Below are 18,183 nucleotides of genomic sequence, written 5' to 3'. Positions count from 1 at the left end.
AAAGGGTGGTCAGCGAAAGAAGCGCTGAAGATGGAGATTGGATGTCCCTTGTACCAAACTATGTGTTTTTCTTTGTCGTGAGGTCTCCAAGTAATCATTTCTGCCTTTCTTGTGAGTAGAAGGGAGAAAAGTTAAAGAATTTATCCATATGTTAAATGTGGGTTGGCTCGGGAGTGTTTCCAAACCAGCTGTGCCACCACTCCCTCTCTCCTGGAGCTGCCACCATCCCGACAGCCGCACCAGATTTAAATACAGCAGAAAAAAGGGCAGCTGTGATTAAGGTCTGGCATCATTTGTGCCTGTTTAAAGTCACCTGCTTAAAAAACGTCCAGCGTTTAACATCCCCTGCTGCAAGCACGAGAACCAGCAAGGCAGGGTAGTGCTGGTAGTGAGCTCGGTAATTGGTTTACACTATCAAATAATTCTTATTAAAGAAGTTTACAACAAAATTTGTGCCTTGGGATTAGGCTTTGTCTTTCTTTGCTCTATGTAAACTTACTGGGAGCTGCAGGGAGCACTAGGGGATGAATGAGGGGAACCATGGAAATTCTGCTTCACAAACAGCTCCCAGTTCGCTCTTTGGTGCTTAAATTGGTGCAACTGGAAGCTGTGGGAAACAGGTGGCTGCTCCGCGTCCTTGAGCCGTGGAGAGTGAAATTGAGCTCGTACATCATGTTTCTGCTGGCTGCTCTGAAGTCGAGGGAGCTCCCTTATCAGGCAAACGTGTGGGCGGAAATATGCGAGGGAGCCTAAAGGTGATAAGGGACAGCAATAAGGCTATGCAGAATGGCTGACTTTCCATCTCGCACTTGTCTCTTCCCCCCTCTTCTCCTGTTTCAGTGTGGCATTGTCCTGGGAGCTCTGCTGCTGATTTTCTGTTCTTGGATGACTCATCAATCCTGCATGTTCCTGGTGAAATCGGCCAATCTCAGCAAGCGCAGGACCTACCCTGGCCTTGGTGAGAACTTTCAGCTCTAGGGCTTGCTTGTTTGTTTGTTTGTTTTTTAACTGTGGTTTTACTTTGACCTCTTAATTTACAACTTTCATACTGATATTATTGGAATAGCAAATGGTTTCTTGATGTAGCTTTCAATTGCGTTGTTTTCCTCTGTCAGTCTCAACCCCCTGCCCCATGTCCCCAGGGGAACGCGCGGGTTTAATTCTGCTCTTGACAGCAAAGTTAATAGGTGCAGAATTGTTTTGACTCTGCAGGGCAGGGGAGGAGATGCGGCGCTGACTGATCAAAACCCAAGTTTTTGGGAGCTGGCGTAGTGGGTGTCTGGTGTAAATTATTGGTCTCGGCACGAAAGCCGCGAGCTTCCCCACCCAGTGTGCTGCCGAGGACATCGGGTTCTGCCAGCGGAGAGCCTGGCAGGGAGCTCAGGCTGCCTGGATCCGAGCTGTGAGTGTGTCTATGGCACAGCAGAGAGGAAACAGCGCACGAGGTTCCAAGTGGCCAAGAAAATAAAAACATCTGCAAGATTCATGTGTGGGTTTTTGGCAGAGTCTGCCAGCCCTCTTCCTCGGAGCTCATCGCCTCTGCGCTGGCGCCAGAGTTGGCCTCTGCTTTATGATTCTGCCCAACTTGGGGGGTAGGAAGAGGCGCTCGGGTTGCAGTCCTCTCCATCGGCATGTGAAACAACAGGAAAAGTCTTTTACTCAGTTTCCCTTGCTTCTCTGGGGGAGGAGAGGGTTGGCTGGCATTGCCCTTTGTAAAAGAGCCGAAGGAATGTGTGGCTCGCTAGCTTACTGTGTTGTTGACAGACGGGTTTCCTCCATCCTCAGAATGCCCAAGGTGCTGCTGCTGGGCTGCACGTCTGGGCTTCTGCCAAGTTATATCTGCTAGAAACTGAAAAGATCAGGAAGTTCGGTGGTCTCGGAGGTTGTGCCTGTGATGCTGGAAGGAAGGGGGAGCCCCCAGGTAGCGTCTGACTTCTCCCCGCTGCTCCCAGCCCAGCTGCCTGGGTTGCCTGTCCCTGCCCCCTCACAACACGTTTTTGTGTGTGGCTTCCCCGAAGTACAGAGAGTCCCTTCCACCTTGGAGCGTCTCCCGGGAAGAAGGGATCCTCTACACTTTCTGAAGCCAAAGGGCTCAAATACAGAGAGGGCCAGTAATGCTTCTAAACTTCCTGGCACCTCCTGGCACGCAAACGCTGGCGCTGAAAGAAATGCCTCTGCTCCCTCCCTCTGCCCTGGGAGAGGTGCCACCGGGAGGGACAGCCCTGAGAGGAAAGGCAGTGCTCCTATAATGCATCCTAATGCATCAAGGTTGAGCAGCTCCACACAGACAGCCTTTGTCACCGTGGGCTTGTGCCCTGGTACATCTGCGAGAGATCCTGGCAGCCCCTGCAGCTGATTCTGTGGGAGGCTTTGGCAGTGCTGAAAGATGTAAGAAAGTTTTGCAAATTAACTTCAGTCAGCCAGTCCCTTCCGGAGGAACACTGAGAGCGATCGTTACAGCTACAAAAGAGCCAGGGTCCTAACAGGCTGATATCTAGCCCAGGCGTCTTCGCTTGGCAGTGCTGTATGCCTGAAGTGCTTGGGTATGAAAAGTATTTTGCTCTTCGGCGCTCTTCTCCTGCACTGAGTGGAAGGGAGGGGCCTTAGGCAGATGTGTGGACAAGAAGGGAAGCGGGATGCAGTTCCCAGGCAGATTTTGGCTGGGAGATGAGTTAATGCGTCCCCTTACAGCTGCTGAAAGTAGCCTGGGTCTTTGCAGAGTACCTGTGCTGGGTGCCGACCCCCTCAGCAGCACTCTGCCCTCCCGGGAAGCAGCTCGACTCCGCTCCCTGCAGAGAGAAGTGCTGAAACATGGGTTGCCTGTTCTGGTAACCACACTTGGTTTAAAAGGGCCTCTCTAATTACTGAGCGGATTCAGCTCTGCCCCGCTCGTTACGCATCCAGAGATCCCATTCCAAAGATGCTCGACTGTAAAATTTATTTTACAATCATCGTCTCCTTCCTCCTTGAGAAGATAAAGGATCCAGTTTTTCCAGTGTCCCCAGATGGGGACATTTGGCATAACGTTTTAAAGGCTCGTTCTCATTAGAACATCACTTCAGAACAGCCAAGGAGACTGATTGTTTGTCAGCATCTCCGGCCTAGATGCTGGCTGGCAGCTGTAGCTGTTATCTGGAGGCACCCACCTTTCTGTCTGATGTGAAAAAGGAGCTTGCTGGCGCAGTGCAGCAGCAGCAGTCCTTCTGGAGGTTGGCTTGTTAATGGCCCTGTCTCCAGGAGGAAGGCTTTCCTCTTGCTGGTTCCTCTCTCTCTCATCCCTGGCCCTTTGGCTGTGTGACTGAACCCCCCAAGGGCTGTTGCCTTTTCCTGTTATGGTTGCGAATTCCCAAATGAGGTGAGCCGAAGCTACGAGGCCGCTCTTCGCCCTCAGGCAGCATGCCACCCGCTCTGTCACCGAGCCATTGGCTATTTTCAGTGCTACCCCACATAACGGCTCCGGTTTATTTTTCTGCTGTGGGTCCCCTGCCATGCTTTTTTCTCATTCTGCGTGAGAACATCTTGTTTCCTTAATTTTTAGCTCAAGCAGAGTCCAAAGAAATCAGAGTTTGTAAGTTAATATTTAAAATAGCAGAGGATGCTTCCAGAAGCAAATAAAGTTTGTTTTCTGGCGGCCTCCAGGAATGTGTGCTGTACCTTGAGAGAAGACAAAGGGGAATCCAGGGTGGTGGTTTTCATGTTGGACCTCTGCAGTTAAAGACTGACAGAATCGGGCAATGTGGTCTGTGTTTGGAACTGGAGGTTTCAATTCGCATTCTACCCAGTAAGATCTAAAAATACAAGTGGAGTTTTCTTGGCATTTTCTTTTTAAGAAAAAACACAATGATTTAAAGACTACTGATCATTTTCTGCTACAAGCTACAACCCAAGTACAGGAGGGAAAGAAAAAAGTCTCTTGGCAGCAGCCCTTTGGTGTGGGTTGTGAGTACTGGGTATTCTGGGTATGGGATTGAACGTTCTGGGCACCATCTCAGATCTCCCATCCAGCAACGTCAGGCGGTTCAGTTATAGTGGGAAGATAAAAATAAAAATGAGAGTTTGATTGAAATTTTGCACTGCGGTAACTTTTTACCACACAGCATCTTATACATGCATATTTTCTCTTCTGCGCTGACTTTCTTTTAATGGTTGCCATGTGTGACTGCTACTTCACACCACTTTTTTTTAAATAAGAAAAAAAAAAAAGACAACCTGCTTTCTATCTTTCCCTCATCTTTGTTCTTGTCTTATGTGGTTTTCAGAGGGCATGTCTGAAAAAAAAAGTGGGAGGGCGGGCAAGGGAAACAACCCCAAAACACAGCAGCAGTGGGTTCCTGCTGCACTGCCCTTTGTCACTATTATTGTTTAATTTCGAACTGATGCGTGTGCCACCTTCTGGACCTTTCTTTGACTAACTACAACTTTTTTTTTTTCCCCTCTAATGCCAGCATTTCATGCCTATGGAAAAGCAGGAAAAATGTTGGTGGAAACAAGGTAATCTGCTACTTATTTAAAGCTTGAATAGTTTGGTTTTCTTTAATGAAAAATACTGCTCTGTAGCCTCTTGTGGCCTCGCTGCGCTCTTGTTTCTTACCCTCCTGCCTTCTCTGGTCCCAGAAATCTTCCTTGCCACCTAGAATTTGAACAAGAGCTTAAGTGAGGTTCCCTAAGCACGGATCACAGGTGTTGCCTTCAGCATAGCCCACCCGTTCCTGAGTGCAGACAGAAGCGCTTTCCTGACAGTGGGAGCACAGAAGTCAGGGAATGAACTCATCTCCTGCTCTGCTGTGTGTGCTGTGAAATCATGGGCATGTCACTTGTGGCCGTTTTCCAGGGGTGAAATCCCTGCCAAGATTGCCGTGAGTTAGTGGGAGGGAGAGCGTTCAGTACCTCAGATCCACCCTTTAGCTGCTCTGGTCCTGCCCGCTCCTTGCAGCGGGTGCTGCCTTCCTCTGTGAGACGCCAGGCATTAGGAGATGCCTTGTGGGGCAAATCTTATCTCCATTTCAGCACGGACTCTGGTTCCTCAGATGACCCCAAGGCAAGCAGAAGCTGCCCCGCAGGTCTCGTTCAGCAGTTCTGATGGGCGAGGCGACATCGTTACGGCACTGCTTTTCCCAGCAGAGATTCTTTGGTGGAGGTGTCTTGAGCCCAGGCCAGTCAGTGGTTCTGGCTTCTTACCTCTTCCCAGCTGCAAACCGCTGCACAACACTAAAAATACACAGAATATTTCTCAGGTGTTACTTGTCTGTGCAAGCAGTTGCTGTAATTGCTGCAGGGATGTTATATAATTGGAACTGGGAGGGAAAGTGGTCCGTGCAATCGTGAATGGGAGGAGAAGCAGATCGTAAGACAATCTTTTCATTAAAGTGTTGTCCGTTTTGTGGAAAGAAGTTTGAGAGCCGATTTGGTATCGAGACTTTCATGGTAGGCCCCTGCTGCGGAGCGTGGGGCTGAGAGAACCTCTTCCTGATCCTTTTTTTTCCAAGAAATAAAGGAGTTCTTGCCATCTCCAAGGTTTGTTTTTTCTGTAACTCCAAACAGCAGTTAAACCCGTGCATGGGTTGTTACCAGAGCTACATTTCTAGCCAAGATGTTAGGTGTGGCTGGAGGTTCTCTGTTTTTTATTTTACTAGGCTTGAATGCAGAACTGGTGGTCTGCCCTTCACAAGCCTGAGGATAAAAGCGTGGTCTTCCCCTTCAGCGCCAGTAGTGATGCACAGCCTGCTCGTATGGCTGTGAGAGCAAGCTCGCAGCCCAGGGTATACCTGTAGACAAAAAACCTGTTTTACTACTGGTTGCCAAATGCGTTTTCAGTGTGGGTTCAGCAAAATTTGGGACTTGTCTCCACCGTGACTTGCCAGAAGGTTGTGTTAGAAGGTGGATGTATGCTGAAGCAAGGCACGCTGAGGCTGCCCTGCCTCTGAACACAAGCAAGCGACTGCACAAAATTTTAAGTCACTTTAAATGTACCCTTTTAGCTGTTTCTGTTTAACTTCTGGATGTTCCTCGGAAAACAGGGAGTGCAGTAGGATCCTAAGCAATCTTCAGCTATTGTGGTTGTGCGCAGGGTGTAGCCCTTGAGACTTTGTCGGTGCCAAACCTTTGTCTTAATCCTTCGCCAGCAGCTGCAGCGTATGTAGGATGTCTCTTGCTCCCAGCATATGAAGTGTAGTCCCGCTCCATGCAGAGCACGTAACAGTGTCGTTGGTGGGGGCCCCATCGCCATAGGCTCAGTCACGGCAAATCCAGGTGTCTTTAGGTAGTTTTAGCATTAAAAAAGCCTTGTCCTTTCGTGAGGACTGTGCCGAGTACAAATCCACTGGGAATGTGGCTGCTGACACGCAGCTGCCCAGGAGCAGGAGCTGTGTGCCAGGGTTCCTGTTGCAGCCTCCTAACCTGCATGTATTTTGTTGGTTTTTTTGCAGCATGATTGGGCTGATGCTGGGAACTTGTATTGCTTTCTATGTTGTCATTGGTGATTTGGGGTCCAACTTCTTTGCCCGGCTGCTTGGATTTCAGGTAAATAAATCCTCACTGGATCACGTCTACAATGCAGACAGTGGTCTCAATTCTTCTTGCATCAAGCCATACGTGCCTTAGATGCAGCAAAGAGCATCCTCCTGCCTTAGTAGTGTGCTCAGCAGCCCACGAGGCACTGTGGGGTCATCTCATGGTGAGCTTTAATGGCACACCTTGTGCACAGAGCATTTAGCTCTACCAAGTCCAGACATCTGGTGAACAATCAGATGTGTAAAGCTTCCAATAAGGCACTTCCAACAAAGGAATTCTTTTTAACTTGGTCTCTGTTAATTCTAGAGCAGATTCCTGGAGGAGATGATGCTTCCTGTCTTAATTCCTGCCCCTAACGGGTAGTGACAGACAATTCCTCTGTCCGAGCTGTCACCCCCTTGCAGCCCTCTAGTTCAAGAGGGATTTTTGTCCTGTCCCTTACTGTTTTGATGGTGAAAGTTACTGTGCGCCTGCCTCCTTTTTAAGAGGAAATAAGCTGTGTGATAAGCCAGTGTTGGCTCAAGACACATGGTGGCAAGGGGTGCTCCTCATGGACAGGAGGCTCTTGCTGCTTTTCCTGGAGAGCTGTGAGCAGCAGCGCTCGGAGCCGGCGCGAGGGCTGTGTGGGGAAGCAAAACGGACATGTGGAAGGATTTTTGACGGGGCTGTTATCTGCTCCGCCTGATGCTGCTAAGCTCCGATTAAGGGACTGTGAAGTTAAAAAGATGCGTTGTGGCTGCAGCCAAATTAGGTATTAAATATTTCCAAGCATTTCAGAGTGTTCTGCTATAATAAATACCAATGTGAGGTTTTGATTAATTTTCTGGATCAGAATTTTCAAGACTTCAATCTCTTGTTTCCCAAGTAAGTTTAGTTTTTATTTAATTGCATGAAAATACCTAAATAGCTTGTGCTGGATTAGCATTTAAACAACCCCTTCCCCCCGTACCCCCCCCAAATACTTCCACTTCAGGATGGACCTGTCACGCGCTGTGTAGAGCAACAGTGGCACCCAGTGACTGTATAAGCTAATCACAGACCTAGCCAAAGAAATGGCAAGCTTTCAACATCAAATCTTTAAATGTGAATAGAAGCAGAATTTCACGTTTTAAATCTGTCCTGGCTTTGCATGGTTTCTCAGTCTGGAGAAATTAAGCACATCGGGGAGTTACTTTGCTAATTTGGTGGGATGATTTGAGTATCCTCCGTGCTCCAGTTCTTTATGCAGGTCCCTTTTCCAGGTGTCGGGGAGTTTCCGGATAGTCCTGCTCTTTGCCGTCTCCCTGTGCATTGTACTTCCATTGAGCCTCCAGAGGAACATGATGGCCTCCATACAGTCATTCAGTGCCATGGCTCTGATCTTTTACACGGTGTTCATGTTCGTGGTGAGTATCAATGCTGGGAATGCTGTTTTCGTATTGTTTTAACACAGATATTCCCAGTGGGGCAACCTGCAGGTGCAGGCTTCATGTTTAAAATGTCCTTCCTGGTAATTAGTGCTGCTAGTGCCGGGCATAATGAGCAATCTGGGTGCCGGTGCTCTTGAGCTGGTGGAGGCGGGGAGGTACAGACTGCAGAAACGGGCCCTTGGGTCTGTAAGCTATTACCCATGCTAGGGACTGCAGTGGCATAAATAATAATAAACCACAAATCGAGTTGTGGTTTATTCTGCTTGTTGGTGTCTTATAATTTAGGGCTCTGAACTTTGAATCAGAGGATGGAAGATGTGGGGAAGAGTGCATGAAAGCAGAAGGACTTTCATCATGCATCCGTGTTTTGCCTTGAAAATCTCAATGCTTATAATCTGTAGGGGGAAGGCAGCTGTCGTTAAGAACTCAAGCATGTACTTTGCATGCTTTTTTGCAGCTAATGGTTAATGTCTTTCAGGCTGCAGGTAGTTTTATTTGTTAGACACCAGCACTTCTATTTCTTGAGCACTGAAAGCTTCGTAAAGTCTTAAGTCTGGCACATGGCGTATACTTGCTCTTAGATATTTCTAAGAGAGTTTTTCTTCACTGAGGTGAGTGGATTCTTGACCATTTAGATTAAGTAGGGTAAGCTGAGAGTTACCTAAAGCTGGCCCTGTTTGGCTTGGCCAAGCCCCTCTGTATAGCACGATTTACTGAGAGGTGGAGACTTTCACTTGCTTTTTAATGACTTCGAGTTTCACCTCATGGATGCTCATGTGGTTTGCTTGTGGAGCCCCAGCCCTGTCTCTCCCAAATTTCAGGACTATAAGAGCTGAAACAAAAGGAAGAAAAGGGAGCTGTGGAAATTCTTTCCACCTAACTTTTTTTAGTAGGTTGTGCAGGGTCACACTTCTAAGCTTGCCTCTGTAAGGAGGCTGGAAACTGTGAGTGAGTGTTTTACAAAACTGCCGTGTTCCAGAAGCTGTGCCTTTAAGAAAACCACAACATTTCATGAGAGTTGGCTGCACTAAAACATAATCTCTGGGGATTAGAAAACCCCCATTCAGGCGATATTATAAACAGGCATTCAGACATATTTACCTTCTGTTTCCTGTGCAACCCAATGCCTGCCAGTTTCCCTCTCAATGGCAAAAGAGCTCCCCTGGCCTCCTCTGGGTGCCTTGCTCCCCCAGTTTTCATGAAGTTTATCCTTGTCTTTGGTGAGCTGGTGTTGTTAAATGGCTCTGGAGTAGCAGCGTGCAGGTGGGGTCCTGTTTTAGGAACCTTTGTCTTTCCACCGAACAGGATTCTCCAAGGCAAATGCCGCTTCCCGTTTGGATTTAAAAACATGTTTAAAAAAGTGCAAAAAAAGAAAAAAATTTGCTGGGAACAATAATTCTCACAGTTAAATGTGTCAGTGGAAATTGTTCCACCCTACTGCGTGCTATGATGTCTGATGGCATTGAACAAGGTGGGAATGTCATGGATCTTTTAGAATGCACCCCAGGATCCTTGGTGGCAAGGGGGCCTTGGAGGTTGCTGGGAGCTTTAATAAAGTGTGTGGGTGGGGTGGGGAGCTGGGGAATTTCACTAATAGACATCAGGCTGTGGTAGGCAGTGTAAGCTGTCCCTCGCAGAGCTGCCACACGCTGCCTTTTATCCCAGCACTGGCATTACTGCTGCCATGAAGTTGTTTTCAGTTGGATCTTAACTCTTTTTCTTTCTCTTGGCTACAGATTGTGCTGTCGTCCTTCAAGCATGGCCTCTTCAGCGGGCAGTGGCTGCAGCGAGTTAGTTACACTCGTTGGGAGGGCATTTTTCGCTGCATCCCCATCTTTGGCATGTCTTTTGCCTGTCAGTCGTAAGTACCTGCCCATTCCCACTTCTGGCAGTTGTGGTGTGCAAAATGAGTTTTTGTGAGGGCAGAGGGTCATGAGGATCTGCAAGGGATAGATACCATCTGGTTTCCTGTTTTATTTTAATCAAAATATTTTACAGCCCACTGAAGTACAGCATCTCATTCAGTTGTGACCCTTTTGTTACCTAGACGGGGGAGGGAGTTATATATTTCACTTAGGAGTTATTGAGCAACATAAGATCATTTGGGCCAAGCAGATCCTCAACGTAATGCACATTGCTTCTGGTACAGCTGCATAAGTGATGAATTTCCCCCGTTTCTTGAAGGGAATGATTTAATACCAGCAAAGGCAGCAGGGCTGTGTCGCCTAATGGCTGTAGGGCCCTCTGCAGGGTAGCGTACACTGGTGACTGCTCTCTGCTTCCCCAGATTTCTTTGAGAATACTCACAAGATTGCACAGTCATTGACTTTGGAGAGTTGTTTGCCTGTTTCCAGTTGCCTGCTTTTAATGAGGATTTCCGTTGGCACGTGGAAGGACGTGACGGCAGACCAGGCTATTTTCACGTTTCTAGCAGCATTACCTTCTGCACCAAAATGGCAAGTGAGCAATACGTGCCTGGCCAGAATAGTAACAGACTTTAAATAGAAGTGTAAATCCAAATGTGGACACGGAAAAGACCATCCTCATTTGGAAGGCTGGCAGAGTCGGGCTTTCCCCCCTGTAGTTCTAGCAAATGGGTAGCATGCCAACAGTAAATGAATGTGACAGATAAAATTTGTTCAGACTGCTGTGTTTACACCCACACGCAAGATCCAAATCATCATTTTCCACTTATCGGCTCTCTTGGCAGCTCGGTCCCTACCCGAACACTCTCCAGTCTTGCTGTTTAATGTCTCCATTACAACTGGCAAAGGGAGTTGTATTCTTTTACCGCTTTACCTTGTTAACATTTTAGAGTTTTTAAATTCCAGTTGTGGTTTTGTTTTTTTTTTTCCTTATGGTAGCCACGCAGTACCCAGCACAATTTTGCTGGGAGTTGGAAAGTCAGGGAAATCGTTTGGTCTGGACCAGCGTGCGCATACCTAAATATAGGCTCCATTACAGCACTTACGTGGCAAGCTGAACCTAAAGCTATGCGTTTTTTCCAAGCATCAGGGCAATAAGCTGTCCCCAGCCCATGCAATCTTTATAAGCATGTTATTCTCAGCTAGGTAGGTTTAATTTTGCTAACCTGTGAATCACCTTTTTAAAGAAATAAATAATTCTAACATAAAGCAGAAATCCTTTTCCCTCAGCACGTAAATGCAGCATACAGTTGGGACAAATAAATGCACTATTATTCTAGCTTGAAAAACTTGACCCTGCTTTACTTGTGAGTTCAATACCCTTTGCTTTTTAAAAGCTATCCTGTTGTTGCTGAAGTTGCAAAGTAGGTCACTCCTCTACAGTTATGTAGCGTGGAAATTTGCTGTGGAGCCGAGAGCTGGGAGTGCGAGGACTCCAGGATTACCTCTGCTGCAGCCTCCTTGTGTGACCTTGGTCAAGTCAGTAAACCCTGTAATTAAAGAGGAGTCAGTAGAGCTTTCCAGGAGAAAACTTCTAATTTCTGGAGATGGCTATTCTGGTGCAGATGGATGCAAAAATGCTGGATTCACAGGGATAAGAAGTCAGGATGTTGTTCCTTGCCTCTGTGAGCATCTGTTCCCTGCAGACTGAGTTAGCACTGGGCTAGGAGAGCCTGTACGAGGTGGGCCCTGCAGTGAAGGTGAAGAACAGATACTCTGAGGTAGCTCTGGCCATCTCTGAAGAAAGGCTGCTTTCTCTGAGGCTGCTCTTGATGCTTGTGCTGACTTGCCCGATCTCTGCTAAGGAGGAACCATCTGCTTGTGCCCTCTTTGAGGTGCAGTGTAACAGATAACACGGGGAAGGGTCCCTGATCCTTTGCCGGCCTTCAGTGAAGTCACTTTTCTTAAAAATAAACCCCGGGCTTGTCAGGACATGCTGCCTGTTGCGTGCTTCTTGATCTCTTGCTCTGCCTTGAGAGGTGGTGACGGTCAGGAGGGCCCAGCAGCATGCCAGGGGGGCTTGAGGGGCACTGTGCTGGTCCTCCAAACCCAGGTTGACCAAACAGGTGCCGCTAGATGATTGCAGGAGGCCTGAGTGCAGCTGGACTTTGCATGGCACTTTTTCCCCTTGTCACTGCTGCTGTTCCTGCACTGACATGGTCCTGGCCTGGCTGTGGCATCCCAGACGCTGCAGAGCCTCTCTGGTTCCCTCCTTTCTTCTCCTTCCACAGCCTGGATGTTTGGCTGGCCCCCTTCCCCTCGTGGGGCTGACGTCTGGGACATAGTCATAGTTAATCTAGTGGAGGTCACTGCATTGAGGGCAGGGAGGAATCTGAAATGGAGAGACTCCTGGGGAAGCCGATCTCATTCCCTGTCAGTAAATGGCTGTCATGATGCTGCATTCACAGACCCTGCGTGTGTCTTGCAGGTTTCTGTGAGCCGATGTGCCCAGCTTCCCTTGTGCAGAACTGTTTGACGTTAAGGGATTAAGGGTTAAGGGTTTTTCTGCTTGGCCTCAGCTTGACACGCTTTCTGTTAATGGCTTTTTGCCCACTGGAGCTGGGGATACCCCCTTCCCACCTAACTGGATGCTCCCCCCCTTCTTGTGAGAGTTACTTCAGTAACGTGAAGCCAGGATGTAGCCACTTGAATTAAAGTAACAAGAGGTTAATGAGTTGCTAAAATATGCACCTGATGTCAAAAAGTACATTCCACATGCTTTCCAAGTCTGTAAATACCCCAAATCCTGTGTAATTGGTGCTCCCAGCTTTCTATGAACTGAGCTCTAGCAGCAGTGCTGAAATATGACAGGCACTGCATTTAGTTTTGTTTGTTTAACTTTTCTTTTAGACAGCGTGATGCTCTAACCTTCTTCCTGCTTTTACTCTGTAAACACTGCGTTGCTTTAATTATCAGCATAGAGAGCTCCAAGAACAATAATCTCCAATGCGCTGCCTGGCCTGGTGCCACTGGTGTTTCACTGGAACAAACGGTCATTCATTTTGCAACACTTTTGAACCAAAATGTTTACATCACACGTTTAGCTCCACGTGGTGGGGTGGGGAGAGCAGGAATATTTTTGCAACACTTAAAGTTATGAGTGTTCTGAAATCTCTTGGCATTAGCAATATAAATTGTGGAATAGCAGCGAATGTTTATGCTCCATAGGGGGAAGGTGTCAGGGATTCTTTGCTGCTGGGCTGAGGCAGAGAATGTGCTGCAGTTGGGTTTTTCTCTCTCTCTGCGGAAGGTTTCCTTAAATAATTTACCCTTTTCTACAGTCAGGTCTTGCCTACCTATGATAGCTTGGATGAGCCGTCTGTTAAAATCATGAGCTCCATATTTGCTTCTTCCCTAAACGTGGTCACCACCTTTTACATTACGGTAAGAAACTTCCCCTTCTCTTTCGTTGCCAGAAGTCACACTCTGGAGGGGCAATGGGGATGATGATTTATCTTCGGTTGGGGCTGGTTTCTGCTTATCTGTATTTATTTTGAAAGAGAAGTGATTTTGCTAGAGGCAAAATTAGATGGGAGATGATGAACCGAACAGTGCAGGAGGCATTTGGAGAGTCCAAATTTTCGGTGTGGCACGTTTCCTTGGGTGGAGGCAGAGTGGAGACCCAGCCCTTCCATGTGCATCAGCCTGCCGTCTGCCTTCCAGGGCCCAGCCTGAAGTTGGAGGTGCTGCCCAGAGTTTAGGAGAGTTTCTTTCAGCCTGTTGCAATTGGAAGGATGTGAAGGAAGTTGTGCCTCATAAAGCACCAGTTAATAAAACCGAGTTAATAATTCCTGAGAAGAGCCTTGCCCTGTGAGCTAGGCTGCTGTGGGGAATCGTTACGGCCCCTCCTTCGTCGGAGAGGGCCGGTCTGTGGGCCTGGCAGCAAGCAGAGTGTTGCTGCTCTGTGTCACGGGCAGCGGCAGTGTTCCCTCACTGCAACGTCCTCCATGCAAGCCCCCTGTATTTGGTGTGAAACTTGCCTCTGCTTTTAGGAAGGTCCCACTATTCGTTAACCACATGTCTCAACTTTTGGGGGTGCTGCAGCTGGGACTGCTGGCTGGTTGGCCGCGGAGGTGGCCCCACGTTCCCTTCTTGGCTGGCTGGTCCTAACTCATGGGAGGTCGCTGACCTCCACCCTTTTGTAAAGAGCAGATGTGAATGTGCTTTGGAGTCAAACCCCATCTACTCATCTCCCCTCCTGCTGGACAGGTGGGCTTCTTTGGCTACGTGAGTTACACCGAAGCCATTGCTGGGAACGTCCTAATGAACTTCCCTTCCAACCTCGTGACGGAGATGATTCGTGTGGGATTCATGATGTCGGTAGCTGTGGGGTTTCCGATGATGATTCTCCCATGCAGACAGGCACTGAACACCCTTCTCTTTGAGCAGCAGGTAAGATCCTCTTGTGTGGCCAGGAGCAACTGGCTGCCTTGGTGTGCACCTTTGAAACTTGGTTTTTGAAGGGCTACTGTGACTCTTTGGCTTCTCCCGCCGACTTCTGACCTGGGCTGCAAATGTGCCTTGGTTCTGTGAGACTCCGTTGACAACTGCATATTTCTGACTTGTGGTAGGTACTCACTATCCAGAGGGACAAACCCTCAACTCGCAGTAAAATCGTAAGTGCCTGGTCTGTGGTAATGGTGCAGCAGGAGGCCTGCGGCAGTCTGTAAATCCTGCTCTGCAGAATGGTTAATCTCTGGTACTTTGAGGTTCTTGCCCTCTCTGCAGAGGAATTTCATGGGCAGAAGTGCTGGAGTTGGGAGTCTGAAGCCTGCTATTGCTCCACTGCACCCTCAGTCCCGTGGCTGCTACTTCCCTGCTCTGCTGGGGATTTCGGCTCTTGCGCAGAAGTGTTACACAGTTCAGAGCCGAGGTGGTTCTCCCCCTCAGAAAGAGGGAGAAATGTGCTTTTGGAAACAGAGGAGCCTCCTTATTTCCTGCTGCTCCAGCTGGCATCCTTTTGCTGGCCAGCTCGATCTTGCTTTGCATTTAGCTCAAGCTTCTATTCCTGGCCTCAGAGCCCAGCCCAGCCTCATTTTTTCTTTCTTCTGTGTGTGCCTGCTCATTTCTGCTCTTTTATTATTATTCTCATCCTTGCACCTTTGTCAGTAGCTCCCGTGAGCAACTTTATCCCCTCCGGGTTCAGATGTCCCCTTCCTCCAGTGCCTGCCCTGGCTGTTTGGTGCCGGTCTGGTGCAGAAGCATGCGGTGGAATACAGCCCTCTCCCACACGTTCACCTTTCCCAGGGTCGGATCTTCAGACAGCCTTTGTGACTATAGTTGGTCTGTCTGATTTAGACTGTAAGTCCCTTGTGGCAGTAGCGTGTTCTCCTCTGTGTATTGTACGGCACTAAGCATGCCGATGGTATTCAGTAAATAACAGTAAGAGATTGTGGGAATGTTCTGAGGCCTTTGTGTATCTGCATAAATAGAAACCTCTTAGGGCAGGAAATAAAACTTGAGCAATTTATAGCTCTAAATACTGCCACTTCTGCCTGTGAGAAGCCCCCAGCTCTTTTCTCACATCAGGAGGGCCTGAGGATGGGGGAAAGACGATTGGTGAAAGCCAGCGGGAGCAGAGGAGTAAGCGCTAGAAACGCTTGGGAAGGCTTTGGTTCTCTCCTGGGCTCAGTTCATTGCTCTTTGGGCTCTGAACGTGTCACTTTGCTTTCCTCTCCCATCTGTGCAGCCAGCAGAGCAGGGACCCGCTGGTTCTCTGCCTTCTGCACCTCCCGCTCAGAGCGTGGGGATGGGATGGGAAGCGGTGGGCATCTGGAAACCGAGCAGTATCAGCAGCTCCCCAGCAGCACCGGTTCTCCTCTCTGCCATCTGGCTGGGGTGTCTTCCGTCAAGTCGGAGGAGCTGGTACATGTGGTGGAACGCGGTGGGACTAGCCCTGCTCCTGGACATGTTAGGGGATGCTCTTCCCCCTGTGACCATTCTCCCTCCTGCCTTCTCAGCTGCGCTTCTTTCTCATGCCCTTGGCCTTGGGGCTGTTCGCCGAGGCTGGACGGCTGCGGTGCTGGCGCAGGGACTGGGATACAGCTGTACAGTTCACATTTGGGGCAGGATGGAAACAGCAGCTTTGGCTCCGTGCCCCCCATCACTCTTGTTTTGAAGGTTCAAATGCAGTTGCGTATTAAAACTGCTCAACCATGTCTAACTGCCCCCCCCGCCAGGATTCACCTCTTTCAACCACGTCTAACTGCCCCCCCGCCAGGATTCACCTCTGTGGAGGCTGTAGCATGGAGGTGCCGAAGCTGCTGGAGCCTGCTGGGGTAATTGCTTAGGAATCGTGAGGTTGTGAGGCAGGAGCTAAACTTCTTCTCCCCCTCCCACCCTTTCTCTTCCAGCAAAAAGACGGCACCTTCGCTGCTGGGGGTTATATGCCCCCGCTTCGGTTCAAAGCTCTGACGTTGGCTGTTGTGTTTGGAACCATGGTGGGAGGCATCATGATCCCGAATGGTGAGTGAGGAGTTGGGCACAAGGGCTGGTTGCTTGGCTGTCTTCTCTGGTCTCTTTTACTTACTTTTCTGGGTGGGGTGGCCAGTCTCACTGGGCTCGTGCCCCAGCCTGCCTAGGGGCTCGGGCAGCCACCACGTGTTGCTGCTCTGGCAGTCCTGGAAGGGGCCTTTGCTGACTTCTCTTCTTCTTTGCCAGTGGAAACAGTCCTGGGCCTGACAGGTGCTACGATGGGAAGCCTCATTTGTTTCATCTGCCCAGCTCTTATTTACAAGAAGATCCACAAGAATGCGCTTTGTTCACAGGTCAGTGCTGATGCTGCTTGACATCCCCCTAAGCCCTCTGCAGAGCCTGGGAACGTAGTTAATTTAGCTGCAGCAGAGAATCAGCTCGGCACCTCCTCCAAGCCTCCCCCTCCAGTCTGCCCAGTACAGGTGGGAGCTGTTCTGGTCAGCTGCTCTGAGCAGCATCGCTTATGGGCATGCAGACAGCAGCAGAGGAGGTGCTGGCCCAGTGCGTGGCCTGCCCCATGCTAGAACACCAGCCCGTTTTGTCCCTCCAGCAGCAAGTGAAGCATTCATCTGGTGCATAAAATGCTGCTTCCAGTCTGCCTTCTGGTGGGCTTCAGGTTCTGTATCCACAGAATGGGAAATCCAGGCAGCCTGTAAAACCTTAACGGGCCTTACATCCCAACCTGCCTAGGCTGGGTAAAATAAACATGGTTTCTCAGGGATGCGGTTCTTGCTGCTGACCGTCAGCTTTCTGGTTTCAACCAAAATAATAATAAAAAGGAACACACACATAGAGGTGTTGCTTCAGGAATTGATTTTTTAAAAATTGGGGTCGTTCAGAGGCTGTTAGAAGTTTAGCTTTTCCTTTTGCTCCAGTTTGAATTGGCCTCCTCAGGGACTGAAACAAAGTGGCTCTTTGCTGGGCTTGATCTCTCTGCTTCTGCAAATACTGGGCTTTTGTGGGACTGAAATTCACAGGTTTTGTTTTTTTCTAACAATAACTTAATCCACTGCCTTTTAGCAGGCCTCTGCCCCAGCATTACCAGTCACGACAGTGCTGGGCTGGGAATAAGGTTTTCGGCAAACTGCGGAGTCAGCAGGGGGAGAGCGCGACATTTTTGTGGGTCCTACAGAACTAATGGCTTTTTCTGTATTTAATGACTTGTGGGTTTGAAAACGTACATGAAGTTTTTAAGTGGTGCATATTTTTTTTTCTTTCCCCATGCTTTCTCTGACACAAGGAAATAGTCCAACTTTCCAGCTTTCACTCTGAATTCTGACACTTTGGTCCTAACTTCTTTGACTGAAATCCCAAGCAGGAGTCTGAATGCCAGCCTGGAATTTTCAGGGAAACAAAGAGCACTTTCAAGAATTGCTTTCTATTCCGGTTGAGCCAGAATGTTTCTCTGCAGTGCCTTGAAACTGCACTTAGGCTGTGCCGAGCTCTTAGACTGGCTGCCCAGAGGCGACTGTCAGCTGCCCAGGGTTTTGAATACTGGGGCCCTCACAATGCTTGACCTGAAACGCTGGTCACAAGGCTGGTGTAGATGTTTGTCCTGCAGAAATCCCCACAAAGGAATAAGGGCTTATCTAAAGCATCAGCCCCCAGGTTACCTTGGCATTTCAAGGGGCTGGTAGCAAGCTGTCCAGCCTTCTCTTGAATGATTCATTGCCTGTCAAGTTTGCATACTTGCTTTGACCGATGCTCTCAAGTGCTGCAGCAAGGGCACACCTGCCTTCAGAAACACGCTAGGCTGCAGAGCACCTCCCCGCTGGAGCCGAATTCTGAGCCCACCCTCTCCTCGTTCCTCCAGGTCTTCTGCAAAGACTCATTTATTCTTTCCCTGAAGCTCTGTCTTTGGTCTC

The 18,183-nt window shown here is 48.9% G+C and overlaps 1 protein-coding gene across 1 annotated transcript in view; it reads left to right on the top strand.

Annotated features, from left to right (window-relative positions):
• Window positions 1-786: 786 nt before the first annotated feature.
• Window positions 787-18,183, top strand: part of LOC104158111 (putative sodium-coupled neutral amino acid transporter 10) — a gene marked incomplete at its 3' end in the record, with an annotated part of 22,062 nt that continues 4,665 nt past the window's right edge. Inside the window, exons 1-9 of the mRNA XM_009695678.1 lie at window positions 787-958; window positions 4,446-4,491; window positions 6,426-6,519; window positions 7,752-7,895; window positions 9,656-9,780; window positions 13,126-13,228; window positions 14,054-14,236; window positions 16,198-16,309; window positions 16,505-16,611. Of these exons, the coding sequence (XP_009693980.1) occupies window positions 787-958; window positions 4,446-4,491; window positions 6,426-6,519; window positions 7,752-7,895; window positions 9,656-9,780; window positions 13,126-13,228; window positions 14,054-14,236; window positions 16,198-16,309; window positions 16,505-16,611 (1,086 nt within the window). The remainder of the gene's footprint in view (window positions 959-4,445; window positions 4,492-6,425; window positions 6,520-7,751; window positions 7,896-9,655; window positions 9,781-13,125; window positions 13,229-14,053; window positions 14,237-16,197; window positions 16,310-16,504; window positions 16,612-18,183) is intronic.

Source organism: Cariama cristata, unplaced genomic scaffold, assembly GCF_000690535.1.
Source record: "Cariama cristata isolate BGI_N322 unplaced genomic scaffold, ASM69053v1 scaffold17622, whole genome shotgun sequence".
Lineage (NCBI taxonomy): Eukaryota > Metazoa > Chordata > Aves > Cariamiformes > Cariamidae > Cariama > Cariama cristata.
This window is presented reverse-complemented; position numbering and strand designations above follow the sequence as displayed.